Below are 20,638 nucleotides of genomic sequence, written 5' to 3'. Positions count from 1 at the left end.
GCTCCGTTCCCTTGGCTTCACCAAAACTTTAACGTGTCTCATCTACTCATTCCTGAAAGGCAGAAGTTTTCATGTTTCTATTGGAAATGAGATTTCTGAAGTCAAACGAATTCACGCCGTTGTCCCGCAAGGGTCAATTTTAGGTTCGATCTTATATCTCTTCTTTGTGACTGACTTCCCTAAAACAGGCTTTAACTACAATTACTTCATTGGCTGTTATGCAGATGATACGGCGCTTGCTGTAAAATCTATGTGTCCTAATCAAGCTGTCAGGAAACTTCAACAAGTCATGCCGCAAATAGAATTTTGGTGTACCAAATGGCGTATTTCAATTAACGCAGATAAATCCAAACTGCTCATTATCCGAAAGAAGAACTCTGCCACTGAAATAACAGAAAAGCTTAAGCTATTTGACACAGAAGTTCCTAGAGTACGCAAGGCGAATTACCTTGGCGTTATTATTAATGATCAATTTTTCTGGAAGGATCACCTGACTCATGTCAGGGGAAAAACACTAGGAGTCATTCAGAGTCTTAACCCACTTATTAACGAGCACTCTAAACTGGACTTAAGAAGAAAACGGCACTTATACAGCTCTGTTATACGGCCAATCTTCACGTATGCTTCCCCTGTGTGGGCATCAGTTAGAGACAGGGACATATCTAAATTACAAATTACACAGAACAAGTTGCTGCGCACTTTTACGAATGCGCATTATTTCGTATCTAATAGGACTTTACACAAGGATTTGAAAATCGAAAGTGTCATAGAGCATCTTCATTGCTTAAACTCCAGCTTTTTCCAGAAAGCAGTTACATGCCCTCACATGTCAAAATTACATGTATTTGACTACATTCCACTACCGGAAGATAAAGAGTTACGACCGCTGGCAGCCCACCTAGCCAGAGATCTGGACTTTCCTACATAAAGTAGAATATTCCTGTATATAGTTGTATATATTGTTTATAGCTTTTATGAATACTTTTCTCATTATTTCATCGAAACTTTTATATGATATCTGATCTTGCAAACTGCACTTTTCTCACTGTAACTCTATATCTGCAAATGTATGCTTTCGAGAGTTTGTATTCCTACAAACTCGTTCTGTCATGTAGTATATTCTCACAGTAGCTTATCATAAAAACTCATGATTGCTTTACCTTGTACTGCTCCGTCTGCGGGGCGTCTTCTTGTCTGGCCTAATTCCTAGGCTTGCGGCATCTTGCTCGCCCCCTTCTGCCTCACCTCATTCTCTTAACTCCTACCATGTCAGACTTCCTACCGTCATGTGCCTATTGGCTCTCCTCATGAGCTGGAAACAGCGCGCTACTCCAGCCATACTTGTTCGGATCGGATACTTGGTTTTTTTTTGTACATATGAAATAAATGTGCATATAGCACATTTATGTAGTCTCTCAGTTTTGTATGAATCTGCATATGTTTCATTAAGTTACTTTTTATTGTAAATGATTTGCAACATGTTATGCATTCATATCAAGGAGGTTCGAATAGAAGGAGGGAGTGTTCGCAGTTTCCTCTACTATCGGGGAATGAAACTTCACCGAACAAGCGGCATTCATGTTTGTAACTTCAAAACATTGCATTACAGCAGTGAAACGTACGTGTTTTTAAGCTGTTCCGTGGATGCAATTTACAGTAAAAATATGTTAAATTTATAATGAAACGCTTCGCTATTGTTAGTTTTTTTTTTTTTTTTTTTGTTTTGTTTTAAAGTTATTAAGATGATATCCGTAATTTACTACGTACAGAAAAACATTAAGAAATAGTTCGAAATCTAAATGCATGGGCATTACATTAAAGCCTTTAAAAATGATGTTTCTGCATATTTCAAGAATTTGTTTACGTTTCATTAGTAACCTGTCAGGTGTACTTTCCAATGTTTTCTTTAAGAAGTGATATTTCTGATTTATTCACAATATTATCCTAATTTATTAAAGAATCATTTAAACCTGAAATTAATAGCAGATAATTATCTAAAACATAGTCATTGGTTGCATTTTTTTTAAATGAAAGTTTTAAATAGATTCTTTTCACTACCAACAACTTATAACAACAAGAAAATAAATATTAATAAAATAAAACAGATTATGTGAATTCAATGATTTTATGCGAGTGAATTGAGTAATAATTAATACATAACGAAAAGCATTGCTTTATTTAACACCTTTGCAATTCATAAAAATAGAAACAATAGATTTCTTACTTTTCATGAAAATTATAAAACGAATTGCCTAAAACATTATACAGTTTAAATCCTGGCATATATCATTGTATGTTAGGGAACGAAAATACCAGCTAAAAATATATTTAACATATTTTGATTATTCTTAAGTACTTTCTTTCACATCTGAAAAGAAAACAACATGACATTGTGATTTTTTAACATATTTATCAAATTATATAAAAAAAGAAAATCAATACTTACGAGTGAAACGTAATCCCAGGAATCTTTTTGGAAAATCGATTTGTGCATCCATATGAAACGCAAGCTGACATGCTTCAAAATGAAAAGAAAAAAAAAATATATTGCAATTACAGACTTCCTTGCACAAGTCACAGCGATAACTGTAACATGGCCGTCAAGCTTCACCGCTTGAGTTGAACAGTCCCTTCTTCTATTTTAACCTGCTTGATTCATATAGTCTCTCTCCAGTGGGACAAGCGCCTGGCCCCAGCCACCACCCCAAGTTCTTATTGGACACAACTTCTGATGTCATACAGTGACCAAAAGAATTCTCCGCGGCATTATAGTGCGCCAAAAGCTTTAGCCCAAGGTCATTTTAGCGCTGAAACAGGCAAAGCGCAGGCTGACGATAGAATAATTTGCCGTATTTGGGAAAAAATTACAAAAATAAAAAGCAGCTTCAGAAATATACTGTTAATATACATAGTATTAGAAAAAACGTGAAAATCGATGTGCAGGCGATAACCGTTTAGCAGTATTTTTGTCATTAGATTAATATCGTTTGACAATAAACATTTTTTATATGATAAAAATTGACTTAAGATAAAAAGTAATCACTTTTTATAAGTATAAAATACTTTTACAATAACACTTTTTATAAGATATAAAAGTTAAGAAACAAAACAATAATGCATAAAAAAACAGCACGATAAATCCAATTGACAAAGTCAAATAAACGATATTATTAGTGCTTTAAAAATATCTTATCACTTTATCTTATTTTTAACCATAAATGAAGAGAAATTAATGCCTAGAATTAGAAAGAAAAAAATTAATCTGACTACGAGCAATTTTAATACCAAACAATCTCTATATAACAAACAATAAATGAAAGGAAGGTTATTTAGTTAACAAACAATTAATTTTTATAAAGCAATAACTAGCTTTTACATTTATATCACTTTTAAAAACACTTTTCTGCAAAATAAACCGCTAATTCTTGAAAACTGCGGCAGACATTATTTACACAGTAAGAGTTAAGTGCTATTTCTTGACATTGCTGACGAAGCAATGTCAAGAAATAGCATTAACAAATTATATAAAAAGGGCCGACATATTTTCTTATATTGTTAGGTTCGTTTTAATTGCAATTATTCTGTTACATCGCACAAATTCACATTAACACAGGACATAACCAAATCCAATGTAGTTATAAGTTCCCCTTGACATAATTCAAACGAAACAGATAATGGTATCTTTACAGCATGACGTCATAAACGGCAACCAATAAGAACAGGGGTGGTGGCTGGGGCCAGGCGCTTGTCCAGTGGGTAGATCTGAAACCTTTCTTTTATCTGTGAATCTGGCAACCCGGATTTGTTTGAATGTTGCGATCGCGAATAAGCAGCATTTAATTAACGCAAAAGCAATATTGAATGTTTCATTTTCATTTGTTTGACATATATGTTCATTTTTAAGAGAAGAAACGAATACTATATTACAGTTTCTAGAAGCAGTTGTTCGCATTGTGTTCAACACTGTAAAAAACTAATTTGAAATAAGTAAGGAAGTTCCCCATATTATGCGCTTTCACTAGCGTTACGTTTCAGACGAAAAAAAAAAAAAAAGAAGTATGTAATTGAATAAAATACTAATTTACAAATACGTTAGATAACTTGTTTGAAGCATGTGATATTTGCACCAAGTCAACAACAACAAAAAAACCCTAAACAGACCAGAAGAAAAAACATTATTAAATACTGTATGTGTCGAGTCGTTTGCACTAAAAGTTAGTTTCTTACTCTCAGGCAACAAAACATATATGTAGCAAAGCATATGGGCTTACTTACAAATTATGCTTATCGTCATTAATGAGAAGTTCATATAAATGTGACATATGTACCAAGGGTTGCACTGAAGGAAGGCCTTGATTGCACATATGCTTACCAGACGAATGAGAATTCATATAAATGTGACATTTGTGACAAGGCTTTTGCCCTGAAGCAAGGCTTGATTGCTCATTTGCATATCCATACTAATGAGAAGTCATATAAATGTGATATATGTACTAAGGCTTCTACACCAAGGCAAGACTTGATTGCACATATGTATCCTCATACTAATGAAAAATCATATAAATGTGACATATGTACCAAGACTTTTGCAGTGAAACGAGGTTTGATCTCACATATGTGTACCCATACAAATGAAAAGCCATATAGATGTAGTCAATGTTCCAAGTCGTATAAATGGCATGGTTCTCTTAAACAACATATGCGCGTCCACACAAATGAGAAGCCATATAAATGTGGTGAATGTACTAAGTCATTTTCACGATTGAGTATTTTCAAGCAACATATCCTTATTCATACCAATGAAAGACCATACACATGTGATAGATGTAGCAAGTCATTTCGACAAACTGGTGATCTCAAAAAACATATGCGGATACACACGGGAGAGAGACCATATCAATGCACAACATGTTGCAAATCATTTGTATTAAAAAGTAACTTAATGGCACATATGCATACACATACAAGCGAGAGACTGTATGAATGTGCTATATGCTGTAAATTATTTAAGCAGAAGAATAACTTAAAGAGACATATGCTTACACACACTGGAGAGAAACCTTATACATGTGACATATGTTGCAGATCTTTTGTACTCAAAGAAACCTTGCAGAATCATATGCGTATCCACACAGGAGAGAAGCCATATGAATGTAGTGTATGTCACATGACATTTGGGAAGAAGTGTAATTTAACAGCACATATGAATATTCATACAGGAGAGAAACCATTTGAATGTGGTGTATGTCAGAAGAAATTTAGTAAGAAGTTTAATTTAAAAGCACATATGCATATCCACTCGGGTGAAAATCACATTGATACGATATGTGTACCAAGTCTTTTACATTAAAGCAAGCCTTGTTTTTGCTTACAGGTATCCACACAAATCAGAAACTGGAAGAATGTGATGTATATTCTTCATCGTTTGCATATAGGTGTAGCTTAAAACACACATATGCCATTGCATGCTGGACAGAAATCACATGTATGAACTATGCTCGATATCTTTCATATGCATACCTGGCTTAAAAAGTCATGTGCATTCATACAGGGCACAGATTACATAAATGTGGTGTATGTTTCCTAAGTGATTTCTGAGGAAGTATCATTTAAAGACATAACATGTATATGCATACAGGCAGGGGCGTAGCTAGAGGGGGGCAAGGGGGGATCTGTCCCCAGGCGCAGAATCCAAGGGGCGCCAAACTGATGTTACGACATTTTAGAATTATATGTTTTCCATCCTTGGCAAGCAGTAAGGGGCGTGAAATCTTCATTTGTCCCTGGGTGCTGAAAACCCTAGCTACGACTCTGCATACAGGAGAGAATCCACATGGATGTGGTGTATGCGTGAAGTCATATGCATTGAAAAATCAGTTGATGAAACATATGTGTTTCGGTATTGGTAGAAGACCATGTGTATGTGACATATGCTGCAAAACATTTGTTTGCAGGACTAGCTTAAGCATGCATTCGCATTACACATAGATGAGAAATCACATGAGAACAAATCAATCAGTTATTTGTGTTTAAAGATCTTTTTGAACAATTATATGTTTATTCATACTGCTTAAAAACTGTCTAATTAATTTTAAAAAAATGAAAAATTTATCACCTTGGACAACTAGATTTTTAGGCTCTGTTTACCATCTAAGCTAACAAAGTGCTACCCCAAAATCTCATTCCTTAGTGGCCACAAAATCATGCTTATGTAATTCCTAATCCCATTCTCCCCTTTATGAGAAGAAAAGTGGATCATGGGGGCCTCTAAAACCCAAATCTTAGATTCTATTAAATGAGCCTTGGTAATTTTATTAAAATTCTATTTAATATGCAATAACAAATTGATGAGATTAAAGGTATTTCATATGACCACACTAAACTCATAAATAGCCCTAACTGTAATTTGGTGATAATTATAATAATCAAAAGAACTCCAATTCTAAATTAGCATTCATACAAAACTTTAATTTTAACAACTTTTAAAGTAGAATTTTAGAGCCAGTGACAAAATAGTAAGTTGAGAAATTTGCATATAAAATGGAATTATAATCATACTTCAGCACCATGTTATGAAAACTCTTTAAAAAATAATAGTAATTAAAACTTACCTTCATGTAAACAAATTTCATGCATTTAAAGAGTGAATAAAGTAAATCTTTTTTAAGTGTAAATCCTTAAAAAAAAAAAAAAAAAAATCTGAAAGGTTTCAGATTTTAAAAACATTTTGTGTGTTACATTTATTTATTAAATAACACGTTCTTTGCACTTAAACCATAAAGTTCAGTTCAACAGCAATACTGCAAAATAGTTTTAAAATGAGCATATCTTTAGAATTCCTGATACAGAGACTCGCGTGCTGGAGATAAAAATGTTTTTTCTGTCGCTCTGTTACAACGTTGCCATTGCTCGCTTTGAAATTCTTGAGTTTGTTAATCAAAAATTTGTTAAAGTTTTACAAAATATGAAATCAATAATAAAACAAATTTTTAATTTGGGCTTCCAAATGCCCATATTCGTAGGAGGATAACGTTATTCAAAATTCGATCGTACCGTTGTTTTATCACAAGAGAAATGTACATAGAATTATGCAGATACTTCATTATTTAATTTCTTCAAATATAATGCAGGACTCTAATATTTGATGGCAACAGTTTCAAAAATGAAATGTCAAATTCAAATATTTCAAAAATGAAATTTTTAGTGAATCAATGCAAAATCACAAAACAAAAACAATAGTCCTTCAGGGACAAAGCCCCTTTGGATTAATAAAGTTGTTCCCGGTCGCTGAAAACCCTAGCTACAGATCTGAGTAGGTCTGACATAAATGCAGTTTTTATCCAAATTATCTGTGGTTCCTGTATGTTGTTTTCAATCACCTGCTAGCTGTGGAAGTTTCACAATTCATTGACAGTGAATTAATATTGACCAGGATCTCACTTTTGGCAGAGTCTGATGGTTCTGGACCTCGGTCTTTATAAGATTTCTTAAAAAAATTTAAGCAGTAAAGAATATCAAATTTAGTTTCTCAAAATAATAAATATACCAAGATTTAGGTACTTCAAACAGATGAAGATGCCATGTTTAGTTAATCAGGAAAACTGACACTATGAAATTCAATTAATCCTTTACATTGTTAACATGTTAAAAATTAAAGTTTTTATTCAAAAAGTAGTATTTAGTAGAAATCCAAAATTTGAAGTTACTGTTCCTGCAATCTGCATCATAAAATGTTATCAAATTACTAAATAAAGTTTACTTTATCATGACAGATCAATCATAAAGGTGCTAAATAAATTTATTTCGTAACTACTATCTGTACATCCCACTCTAGATAATGCTAAGACTCAGTCGCTCTTTGCATGTGAATGTGTAAAAAATAACATACAGGAATCTCTATTCTGCAAATATTTACTTTATAAAGCATTAATTTTATGAAAGACATAAACTGGGATCTTTCATAGTTAATGAAGGAAGTCCATTGAGGATTTTCACTTTCACAATAAAAGATGAAAAATGAAGATATGGTTGAATGCAAATTTTATACAAAGGCTGATAATACGTTAATTATGACAGGTAGTTTTCCATTTCGCCGGCGCAAATCTCGCCAAGCAGACTTTGTTGGCTACAGCATGCAGTATACACATAAAAAATGTTAACAAATGTTAGTTCTAAGAATTTTTTTATTTTGAAGGCATTAACATTTTAATATGGTTTAAAATTTTGTAAAAAGCCAATAAATAAAGACAATTTGTAAAAAGACATTAATTTAAGAATTTACTATGCTTTCATGGATCAACAGCCTGATTCGCCAGTTCGTATCACGTGACCTCAAGTGATCTCATCTTGCATAAACTATGCTACAAAAATCTAATTCTGTCAGTAATTATCTATATTAATTTCCAGTTAAATCTTGATGTGGAATACAAGTTTAAATGCAAGAAATGTTTTAGTTCGTACGAATAGCTTACTCAGTATGTGAAACCGCATTGCTTTATTTCGCTAGTGCATTCTCATTAGCATGGATGAATTTAACCCTTGACTTTGCCTTTTCTATATTTTCACCTTCGGGTGAGCGGCGTGATTGCATCCTAATTGACTTAATTATCGAGAATGGTTTTAGGTCATAAAATTGAACTATCTTGTAAAAATTCTACATAATTTTATGCCAGTATTGAAAGAAACAGTCAATCTGGTAAGAAATGGCTGTGACTTGTTTTGAAAATGAAGTGTAAAAGGTTACCAGCAAAGATATTCCGTTTGGCATCAGTTGTACCAAGATTGGCGACTTTTATCGTTTGTGCCGGCAAAACGGAATATAACAACCTTATGACACATATGTTTACGGCAGTTTCTGCTAGATTGACTGAAAATATTATGCAGTTAAAAAGATAATACTTCAAAACACACGATTGTTTCATTGCCACCACCTTTATTACTCACTGTTCTTTTTTTTTTTCCCTCAAGCTTTGTTTTGGAAAGTTACATTATACTGTAATAGTGTATTGTGTGCTATTATATGTTATCAAATGCTCAGTGTATTTAGTATGTTGTTATTTCATTTGCTATTATAAGGTTTTTAAGAAATATGGTTTTATAGTTTTTTTAAGAGACTGGATAGTACTTATAATATTTTTCCCATTTAAATTTATGGCAATTATACTGTTATTGTATTGAATTTAAGCCTATGAAAGCTTTTTCAGAAGCATTCTGCATTCCTAAAGTTGTAGAAAAATCTGTATGTAAAAAATAAAAAGAAGAATGCATTTTTGTGATTTTCTCTACATGGAAACCTTTAAATCTCAATGTGTGTTTTATGTATTAAATTTCAGCAACCTTTATTTCTAAATATATGTATACTATATTGAATATATTTAATTATTCAAAGTATGCTATTACAATACTTATATATTTCAGTTTTAATGTAGACAGTTTTATATACATCCATAGTGTTGATTAGTAGGTATGGCACTGCCAATAACTAATGTAGGAAATATTTGCATCTGTTTTTTTCCCAGCTGAAATTGGCATATCTAAATCAGGATAAATTAATTTCATTATTTGACCTACTTATATAATTGCATCTATTTGTCATGAATGCTATTTTTGAATTTTGTGCAAAATAACAATAAGCATGAACAAAATGCCTACTCAAGAAATCTGGAGACAAGTGAGGCAGTTAATGTCGCCAATCTTCAGCTGCAAAAGTATCTGTCAGTGAGTTCAGTATGTCAGAATCTTTAGATAAAATAAGGTGAGTATGTTTTAAGAACAAATATTAGAACAATCCATTTCAGTGACACATGACAGGAATAAAAAAAAAAGGATGGATATTACACCCTTATATGCTGTGCGTCTAGTTTTCAATCGTTCTCAAAATTACATAATTATGTTTCTCAGATTGAGGAGGGAAAAATTGTAGTCTTTATATAAACTGGAGATCCGATGCAAGTCTGTAAATTAGGTGAACATCAGAGTCCTGGTGTAAGATGTCCGGTATGGCCTCACTATGTTTTAGGTCAATTAAATGTGGTGGCGAATCAGAGGTGATGGTGATATATCACAAAAAAACTAATGTACTGACACAATTGCAAAATAATACAGTCAAAAGTCGTTAATCCGGACTCGTCGGGACTTAGGAGTTTCCGGATTATAGATCATCAGTTTAAATCTGGTAAGATGGCATGCAGAAATTATAAAATTAAAAATATGAAACCGTAATTGTTATATATGTAACTGTAATTGTATCTGTTATTATCTTTAACCATAACTAATATAATATAGTAGATGAGTAATGTAGAATAAACGATGTTTGTGTACATCTTGTAATCATCACTGAGCACGTACCCAACACACATAAAATACAACACATGGTGCAGCCCGTTGTTGATTAAAAAAGAAAATCTTTTTTCAAGAACCATGCAGCCTATATCGCTGGTAAGTGAGTTGTTTATTTTTATTAGAAGTGGCTAAAAATATGTATATATAAACTATTGAAAGTCCTAAATTAAATATGGATGGATTAAAGCCACCAATCTAACCATCTAAGTTTCGAAGGAAATTTAAGCGAAAATTGGAAGAAATGGAAACAAAAATTCCAAATTTATATGTTAGCGTCTGGTGGTATTACTAAATCACCTGAAATTAAAGTAGCTATTTTATTGCATATAATTGGTGAAGAAGCACTTGAAAAATTTAATACTTTTAATTTAAGTGAAGAAGATAAGAAGGATGTTGACAAAGTAATTGAAGCTTACGAAAATTTTTGCATACCAAAAGCAAACGAAAGTGTTGATAGACATATATTTTTCTGTCGAACACAACATGTAGGTGAATCGTTTGATGATTTCTTAACCGATTTAACGAAATTAAGTAGCAACTGTGGATTTGCAGAATTAAAAGATAGTTTAATAAGGGATAGAATAGTAAGTGGAATTCTAAATAAAAATCTCAAAGATAGATTATTAAGGGAAGATCAGTTAACTTTGGAGAAATGTATTAAAATGTGTAAAGCTTCTGAATTAGCAGAACTTCAGCTGAAAACTTTAACTGAAGAAAATAAAATAGAAGCTATCAAACGTAATAAATTTCGACCTTCAGAGGAAAAAAGTCAGCCTCGTAAGAAAGACTTTCATGTAAAACAAAAGCAACAAAGTACTAAATCTTCTTCAAACTATCAAGGAAATAAATACAATAATCCAAAACCATGTAGAAAATGTGGAACTTTTCATAAGTTATACAACTGTCCTTCTTATAAGATTTGCTTGTACTGTAAAAAGAAAAATCACTTTTCTAAAATGTGCACTTTTAAAAATGTTAATGTTGTACAGAATAATTTAGAGCATGAGTTACATAATAATGGTAATGAATATATTTTAGGGTCAGTAGAAGATATAAATCCATTTTCTAAAAATAAAACCGAATGGTTTGAAGAACTAAAAGTAAACATATCTCAATATTTATTTGTTAAGTTGGATACTGGAGCTCAGTGTAATGTGCTACCATTGCCTAAATTTAAACAATTAAATTTAAGAGAGAAATGTTTGACTGAATCAAAAGTCACTTTAAAGAATTACAATGGTACTACAATTGATGTAGTTGGAAAATGTAAATTATTATGTGAAACATCGAAAGGCAACAAGGATGAAATAGAATTTCAAGTCGTAGCATGTGATAAAACTGTTCCAGCTATTTTAGGTTTACCTACATTGCAAAAATTAAACCTAATGCAAAGGATTTGTACAGTAAATCCTGATTCTAATGAATTAAAAAAAAAGTTAAAGTTATCAGAACTTTTAAAAGGATATCAAGATTTGATTAAAGGAACTGGGAATGTAACTGGATATACATATCATATTAAATTAAAACCAGGAGCTGTTGGTAAAATAGAACCCTGTAGGAAAATTCCACTTAGCTTATTAAATCCATTAAAAAAGGAATTAGCAAGAATGGAAAAAGATGGTATTATAAAGAAAGTTAACCAACCAACAGAATTCGTGAATTCATTAGTGGTAATAAGGAAAAAGGATGGAAATTTAAGAGTGTGTTTAGATCCTCAGCACCTTAACCAAAATATACTGAGAGAACATTATCACATACCAACCTTTGAAGAAATTTCATCTCAAATGACAAATGCAAAGGTCTTTAGTATTTTAGATGCAAACAAAGCATTTTGGCAAATTAAACTGTCAGATTCAAGTTGTGAATTTACTACATTTAACACTCCGTTTGGTAGATATTGTTTTTTGAGGTTGCCATATGGACTGAGTTCATCACCAGAAGTTTTACACAGAAGTTTTTCTGAAATTTTTAGTGATTTAGAAGGAGTTCAAATATATATAGATGACTTATTAGTTTGGGGTAAAGATAAAAAAGAACATGATTCAAGATTAAAGAAGTTGTTGGACAGAGCCAGAGAAAAGAATGTTAAATTTAATTTAAATGTAAATTTGGGCTGAATGAAGTGAAATATATGGGACATATATTTTCTAAAGATGGTTTAGAACCAGATGAAGACAAAATTAAGGCTATTCTAGATATAAAACCACCAAAAAATGTGAAAGAATTAGAAACTTTCCTAGGAATGATTACATATGTTTCTAGATTTACACCTAATGTATCAGAATTGACATCATGTTTAAGAGATTTGTTGAAAAAATAAGTTATCTGGAACTGGAATGCAACACATGAAAAAGCATTTAGAAGACTAAAAGATGTCTTGGTAAATAAACCAGTTTTACAGTATTATGATATAAACATGCCAGTAGTTTTATCTGTAGATGCATCTCAAGAAGGACTAGGAGCAGTCTTACTGCAGAATAATTTACCAGTGGCATATGCATCTAAGGCATTAACAGATACACAGAAGAATTATGCTCAAATTGAAAAGGAAACTTTAGCTATTGTATTTGCGTGTGAGAAATTTCACCAGTATATATTTGGAAAAAATATTACTGTGGAAAGTGATCATAAACCACTGGAATCAATTTTTAAAAAGCCATTAAATAAATGCCCTGTAAGACTACAAAGAATGTATATAAGATTACAGCCATATCAGTTTAAGATAAAATATAAACCAGGAAAAGAACTTTTTATAGCGGATGCATTATCAAGATCATTCACTGATAAAGGATCTGATTTCTTTGAAGGAGAAATAGAAGCTCATGTTGGATTAGTTGTAGAATGTATACCAATGTCTAATGGTAAAATGGAAGTTTTTCAACTGGAAACAGAAAAAGATGAAGAACTACAAGTTTTAAGAAAATTAATTAAAACTGGATGGCCAGATGAAAAATGTATGGTTCCAGAACTGGCAAAACCATATTTTAACTTCAGACAAGAACTATCAGAAGCAAATGGATTAATATTTAAAAATTCCTGTGTTGTTGTACCAAGAAGTTTACGAAAAGATATGTTAAGCAGAATTCATTATGGTCATTTAGGAGTAGTAAAATGCAAGATCAAAGCAAGAAAAATATTATATTGGCCAGGAATGTCCAAAGAAATTGAAGATTTGGTACTGAATTGTCAAACATGTTTAAGTTTACAAAAAGCTAATACTAAAGAACCAATGATATCTAAAGAAATACCTAATGGTCCATGGGAAGTATTGGGAACAGATCTCTTTTACTTTCAAGGAAGTGATTATCTAATAGTTATAGATTATTTTAGCAAATATGTTGAAATTGGACATTTGGAAGATTTGTCAAGTGTAGCAGTGATAAAGCAATTGAAATCAATTTTTGCAAGACATGGTATTCCCAAAATAGTATATTCGGATAATGGTCCACAATATAATTGCAGAAAATATAAAGATTTTGCAAGAAGATGGAATTTTGAAACCCAAACTTCAAGTCCAAAATACCCACAGTCTAATGGAATGGTTGAAAGACATATTCAAACTGTCAAGCGAATGTTAGAAAAAGCTGTAGTTGACAACAAGGATCCATATTTAGTTTTACTGGAATATCGTAACTCTCCTATTTCAGATGAAATTAAGTCACCTTCAGAATTAATGTTTGGAAGAAAAGTAAATGGATTGACGCCTATAAAAGAGAATTTTGTCCAAGCTAAACGATATGAAGACCATAAACAACATTTACTGAAGAGACAAACCTTACAAAAAAGTTATTATGATAGGAATGCAAGACCATTAAAACCACTGAAAACAGGAGATCATGTTTACATAAAAGAGAAAGGGAAAAAACTAAATGAAAGAGGGAAAATTATAGAAGAAGCAGAAAGACCACGTTCATATAGGATTATAAGAACAGATGGAAGAATTGTAGAAAGGAATAGAAGAGACCTTCTTAAAGGAACTAATCAGGAAGAGTTTGCAATACAAAACAACTATGAGAATGAAGTTATAGATAAACCCAAGATACATGAAAATAGTAGGAGCATTACAAATTTAAATGTGCCTGTAAGTCCTTCAAAATCTAACAGAAGTGTTGTGTCACCAAATAGTGAAAGAGGTATAGTATCATCAAATTTTTCAAATGGACATAACTACGTCACTCGCTGTTAAGAAACCTTATTATTTAAAAGAATATGTTTAATTTTACTACTATTATTATTTTTTATAAAAAAGGGAGATGTTATATATGTAACTGTAACTGTAACTGTATCTATTATTATCTTTAACCATAACTGTAATATAATATAGTAGATGAGTAATGTAGAATAAACGATGTTTGTGTACATCTTGTAATCATCACTGAGCACGTACCCAACACACATAAAATACAACACAGTAATTTATGAAATAAAGAACAATTATGATCTAAACGGTATTAAAATTTACAAAAAAAAAAAAAAAAAAAAAAAAAAAAAAAAAGCTTAATATTTATTTGTTTACTTTATTAAACATTTCTTTCAATGTAAGTTGTTTAAGTTGCTTTGTTTTTTATGTGATAATACATTCTCTTTAATTCTATAAACAGACATAATTACTTGGTAAGTTACAAAGTTCTGCTGTTCAAGTCCTATAATTGCTGTGTCGAGAATACTGACTAATTTGTCAATTGATATTTTTTCGTTTTCAATAACCTCTGTCACTTTCTTCGCTATCGGAAGCGAATTATAATGACGAGGAATTTGATATAAATCATATCAAAGATGGAGTACATCGAGATGAAATACTACATTTAGTAAGGAATTATAAGCCAAATAAAATAAAAACATCTGCCCTGAAGATAAGGATAGTGCTGACAGATCAACTTCCAATTCATTGCGCGCGCCGCGGCGTTAAAGATAAACAAAGTTTAGATAAACAATCGTTAAAGTTTAGATAAACAAAGGTTATGCCTTTATCCATTTTTTGCAGCAATTCCACTTTTTGTTTAATGGACTTCGAAACATACTTTCGCTTTGTAGATTCTTTACATATTAGTAAATATATATCAGAAATTCTATTTGACATAATCGAAAGTTCAAGCTTACTTTTATAAAATTACTCTAACAGTCTGCAAAAAATAATAAGCCGAATCCAATTCGAAGATTAGGGAACAACAAAATCTGCAACATTAACTGAATTAGATAATTTTAGCTTAGCTTATTCCCTCCATTGGTCTTACGTGCATGCGCCAACGCGACGCATGCGCAGAAAGTTTGTAGCTTTGAGGTCCGGATTATAGATCATTCCGTATTAGGGGGGGTCCGAATTAACGACTTCTGAACTGTAGCAAGTAAATAATATTATACACTGATAAAACATGTGTATTTAGATGAGATGTATAATTTACAGACTATTAAATGAAGCCGTGAAAGGTGCTCATTTAAATAAATAAATCCATTTGTCTTAGACGATGCGATCCATAAAAAAAGTCTCAAAATAATTTCATAGTGCATGTTTTGCACGAAATTTGCTGTAGTGTTGACTGCAGCCTTGGTATGACCTTTCAAAAAGGTGCAAATACATTTATATGCATCAGCCACTGTTCGTCAACACATAAATCTTCACAAAAGTGCCTTTGCGTAAAATTATCAAATGAAGCCCGATTTCTTTAAATTAAAAATTGAATTGACAATGATAGTGCTTTCCAGTACTTTTATGATGCTACACCCTTGTGAAGGCTTCTCTTGCCGTATCATGGGCGACTTTAGTAAAGACGCTGTTACTTTTATGACGGGGAACCATTATGCAGGATTTCTTTCATGCCAGCATAGTACGTACCATGTGTCAATTCGAAATGAGGTCACGAATTACTTTTTTGTATACACTAGATGTAGGTTTATCCAGAGATGTACAAACTTTCTTTAAATAAGTAGAAATTAAAAGATTTGTAAAGCTACATTAGTTTCTGCTTATTGTATGTAAAATGGTAATGCGTCATTATAATTGTATTTTAGATATGAAAAGATGGTACATCATTTGATTTATTAAAATAGAATAAACCCTAAAGTGAATGACTGAAGCTAAAACATGGAATTTAATTCTGTGATTTGAATTTGATTAAGTTCGTGTAATTTATGTTACACTATTTGAACTTATATAAGAACCATGTACTGCTGGATTAACTTTTTAAAACTCTTAAGGCCCGCCCACACGAGGACGCTCCCGACGTAGTTGACGCAACATTTTTGACGCCGGCGTAAATTCGCATGACGCAGAAGACGTAAAACTGAGTACGCTCCTGTTCAGCTTTTTCGCCCGCGACGCGCGCATATAGCCAATAGCCGACCGAGTTCTTATCACGTGTCATAATCAGAAAACCTTCTTGCTTACCCGTTTCAATATGGCGTCAGAACCACACAGAGATGAGGTTTTGCTTAGAAATATCATAAGTGTATACAGCAATAAAATAATCACGCCATCTTCGATAGAATAATCAACATTGTTCACACCATCTTCAGATTTCTCAAACCGTATATATTGGTATAAATTTAAAATTTTCATTAAAGGGGAAAACTGTATATTTATAAAGCAATGATCCGACCAGTATATCCATATGCTTCACCTATTTATAACACCGTAAGTAATATGAACCTAAATAAATTACAGTTTCTACGAAATCAAAGTTTCTGCCCTACAAAATTCTCCTTAATTATTATAAATATTGGCTATATCTTGTGTAATAAAAAGCTCTATAAATATCCCAATATTAAATACACCAAAAACTAACTTCAGCAATATAACAACTTCTAAAATAAAGCAGTTGACTGTGAAAGAGTATTCAATAAAATACAATTACGAAATTTTGGAGGAAAGTTACACCTTGTGTCATACAGCAATCATTTATTGAAATTTAATTAAATTATTTTTCATAAACAGTGCTGTCACAGATAGCTGAGTGGTCAGCGCGCTGCTTTACGAATCGAAAGTTTACGAGTTCGAATTTCACCCATAGCCAGTATATAAATTTAGTTAGCTTTTCTCATTTTAAAACGTGTTTCTTATATTTAATCATAAATCATTATATCCTTATTTTACCTATTATTATTGTTTTCATTTCTTATTTTATTCATTATTATTATTATTGTTGTTAATTTAGTTTAAAAATGTGCATTGCAGATAGAAATCCTTATGTAATAATATATCTGCATCTCTTTATCATATATCATCTATAAATTATCTTTAGTTTTACTTTATTGCATATTTTATCATGCACATAATTTCTCATAAGCTGTACAAAGTTTGAACCTCATTCTAAATTTAAAAAGAAATAAAAAGAAAAACAAAAGACCAAGGGAGGGGGAGTTAAAAAAATATGAAGTTGGTTTTATTATATGGTGGATGGTGTATATAAAGAGAATTAAGTGATTTAATACTCTTTATATACTGTATTCCAAACCAATTTTATAAATCCTAATTTTCATACAATATAGAATCTGCAAGTCTGTCAAACTGGTCTATACTCATCCTGAATTAATTAGAAAACAAGTAATATATAAAAAAAATAATAAATAAATAAAAAAAATTAAGTCAATTCCTACTTAGTTCCACAAAGAAAAATTAAAAAAATACAAATAAATAAATAAATAAAAATACAAACAGAATTTTTTAAAATAAAAAATTTTAAAAATTTTAATATGTGAAAAAGCTGTATTAACATCAAGTGTCATTCACTACAAGTTTAAAAAACTGTATTTGAACTTGAGTGGATGAATAAAAAGCATTTTATGTACTGAAAATTTGAACAAGATATAGGTCTAGGGAGAGTGTGAGATAATAGTAGGAATTTAATAATTCCGGATATTCATTTCGCAAACGAGGCAGAGAGGGGGGGGGAAATGTAAAATCTCTTTGAACATGTCGCTCTAAATAAATCTTTCTGACTCATTCTTGCCATTTTTTGCGGTTTTGCCTCTGCTTAATAATTGCACTTAATAGTAAAATTTCAGCTATTAAAAAAAATCATCTAATTCATACAACTTGCCGCAAAACTTACAGAAGCACAGCGAAGTAATAAGATACAGCTCTGTTGACGCTATATTACAGCGTCACGTGATTTTTGCGTAAAATAATTCTATTGGTTAAACGCACTCTTCGCAAGCGTACTCGTTTGGACGCTTTTACGCTGGTAACGTAAAAGCGCGTTCGTCAGCTACGTTTCGAGCGTACTCGTGTGGACGGGCCTTTAAGTTTCAGAAAAGTATTAGTTGAAGATCATTTTATTAATTTTTCTATTACTTTTTTACCATTTATATGTTACTTTTTAATTAATGGATCACAAATTATTAGTTTAGTTTTAAATCCTTGTTGCAAGTTAGCTATGAGAAATAAATACAGTCTCGTTTAGCATTAATTTTGAATTATGAAACATATATTAAACCTAATAGAAGATTATGATGGTATGAGAAAATTAAATCAAATAAAAGAACTTTCTAAAAAATTCAAAATTGTTCTAATGGTCTCCAGCTTCTCTTCCTCTTCTACCTACCTCTCAAGAGAATTTCAGCTAGCCATGTCTTTTGAGTGCCCCCTTGTGACATGCATGGAGAAGGCATGGATGTTTGTAAACTTATAATGTGAAGATATTATGAGCTTACAAACATCCATGCGTATGGTGTGCTTTCTCCGGGATTCAAACCCGCAACCTTATTCAGCATTACTAACCATTCCGTTTGGGCAGCCCTATACTAACCAGAAGCATAAAAACACCAAATCAATACATAACCAAGTATTTAGATTTAATTCCTCAAAATGCACTATCGGTCGAACTAAGCATTTGATGGAATATGTGCATGCATACACTGTGCACTTAATAGAAATGGACTTGAATATGGACTCTAATATAAGATGTAAATATCACCGGTTCAGGAAATTAGATTCTGGTGGAGATTCATAACAAGATACACACCACTGGCCACTGAAATTGCTACACCAGGAAGGAAAGCAAACATCAGAATTTTATTTATTGTACATTTACAATACAATGAGAGGAAGGTATGATTAAATTATTATAAATTGCCAGAGGTGGCAGCTTTGTATACAAAGCTGCCACCTCTGGCAGCAACAAGGTCTGTAATCCGCCTGCGCATCTAATCAAACGGACACAGATACTTCATTCCATGCAGCCTTAACTCTATTTTCTAGTGAGTGGTTGCATGTCAGTCTCCTGGCAACACATGATTAGATGGTCTCAGTGAGTGAGAGATCTGGAAAATGTCCTGGCCATGGCAACATTCGAACACATTCTGTATCGTGAAAGATCAGGACAGCATAGACAACATGAGATCACCCATTATCTTGTTGAAAGATGGCACCACGCAGACCTTGATAGGGCACAACCATAGACCTTAACACATCAGAAATGTAATGATGGGTGCCCACATTAGTTTTGACCAAGTGACCGGGATGTGTGCACAATGGCGCCTCATGCTACCAAACCCAGGCGATGGTTGATGGTCCCGTATGATGTTCACAAATGTAAGCTGGCAATGTTCATTCTCCTCTGTGCCTCCACACACAGATACAGTTCTTATCATGCTTTCCACAGAACTCGGTTTCATCTGAATCACTCCTGTGTCCAATATCATCGCTTGTTGTACAATTGTAGGCGTGCCTGTCTCTGCTGCAGCATCATGAGAACCTGCAACAATGGTCACTGTGCTAACAGTCCATGATGCTGCAGACATAGCCACATTCTCTGGAAGCTCTCTTTGGGCATTAATGGCCCAAAGCTGCCGAGATCCTACATATATGGTTCAGTATTGCTGTCCTGAACCATCAATTCTATATTCACCTGATAATCATGGACAACAAATTCACGGAACGGTGTTACTGCTATGTTGGCTCTGCGGCGACATTGTGTTGCCACGGGCAGCAATGTAGCGGAATGATAAAATTCAGTTTTGAGAGGCCATGATTCTGCTATGACAAGAAAGAAATTTATTTAATTTGTGTATATGTCCTAGATATTAATTTAATTTTTGAATTGGATATTCAATTGTATCGGAGGAAAGTCAATTTCACTTCGATGTTATTTGTTAAAATAATAGGACTTCGTAGACTTATTGAGTATTTGATAAATAATCAATAGCAATTATGGCTCTCAAGTGTGTCCAATAAAAGCATTCTATTTTACCTTTAATGTAAGTAAAATTTCATGAATATTTGTTAGCCTAAAAGGGTATCAGCGCAGAAGGGCTATTAATTTTGTTTTGGCATTTTGCGTTGGTTTACTATAAATGGAGT

The 20,638-nt window shown here is 32.3% G+C and overlaps 1 protein-coding gene across 1 annotated transcript; it reads left to right on the top strand.

The window, feature by feature from the left end:
* The first annotated feature begins 3,774 nt into the window (after positions 1 to 3,774).
* LOC118204306 (uncharacterized) lies at positions 3,775 to 9,266 on the top strand. The gene has a single exon (XM_035376640.2). It carries the CDS (start codon positions 4,532 to 4,534, stop codon positions 5,348 to 5,350), a length of 819 nt encoding a protein of 272 aa, XP_035232531.1. The 5' UTR covers positions 3,775 to 4,531; the 3' UTR covers positions 5,351 to 9,266.
* The last annotated feature ends 11,372 nt before the right edge of the window (positions 9,267 to 20,638 follow it).

Source organism: Stegodyphus dumicola, chromosome 11 (genome assembly GCF_044657685.1).
Source record: "Stegodyphus dumicola isolate Sdum_Otavi_A_Nest chromosome 11, ASM4465768v1".
Lineage (NCBI taxonomy): Eukaryota > Metazoa > Arthropoda > Arachnida > Araneae > Eresidae > Stegodyphus > Stegodyphus dumicola.
Note: the sequence above shows the minus strand (reverse complement) of the source record. Positions and strands in the feature narration are given on the sequence as shown.

Bases quoted from the DNA above. Each gene is read 5' to 3' on its own strand.
- LOC118204306 (XM_035376640.2), top strand. From the start codon at position 4,532: ATGTATCCTCATACTAATGAAAAATCATATAAATGTGACATATGTACC.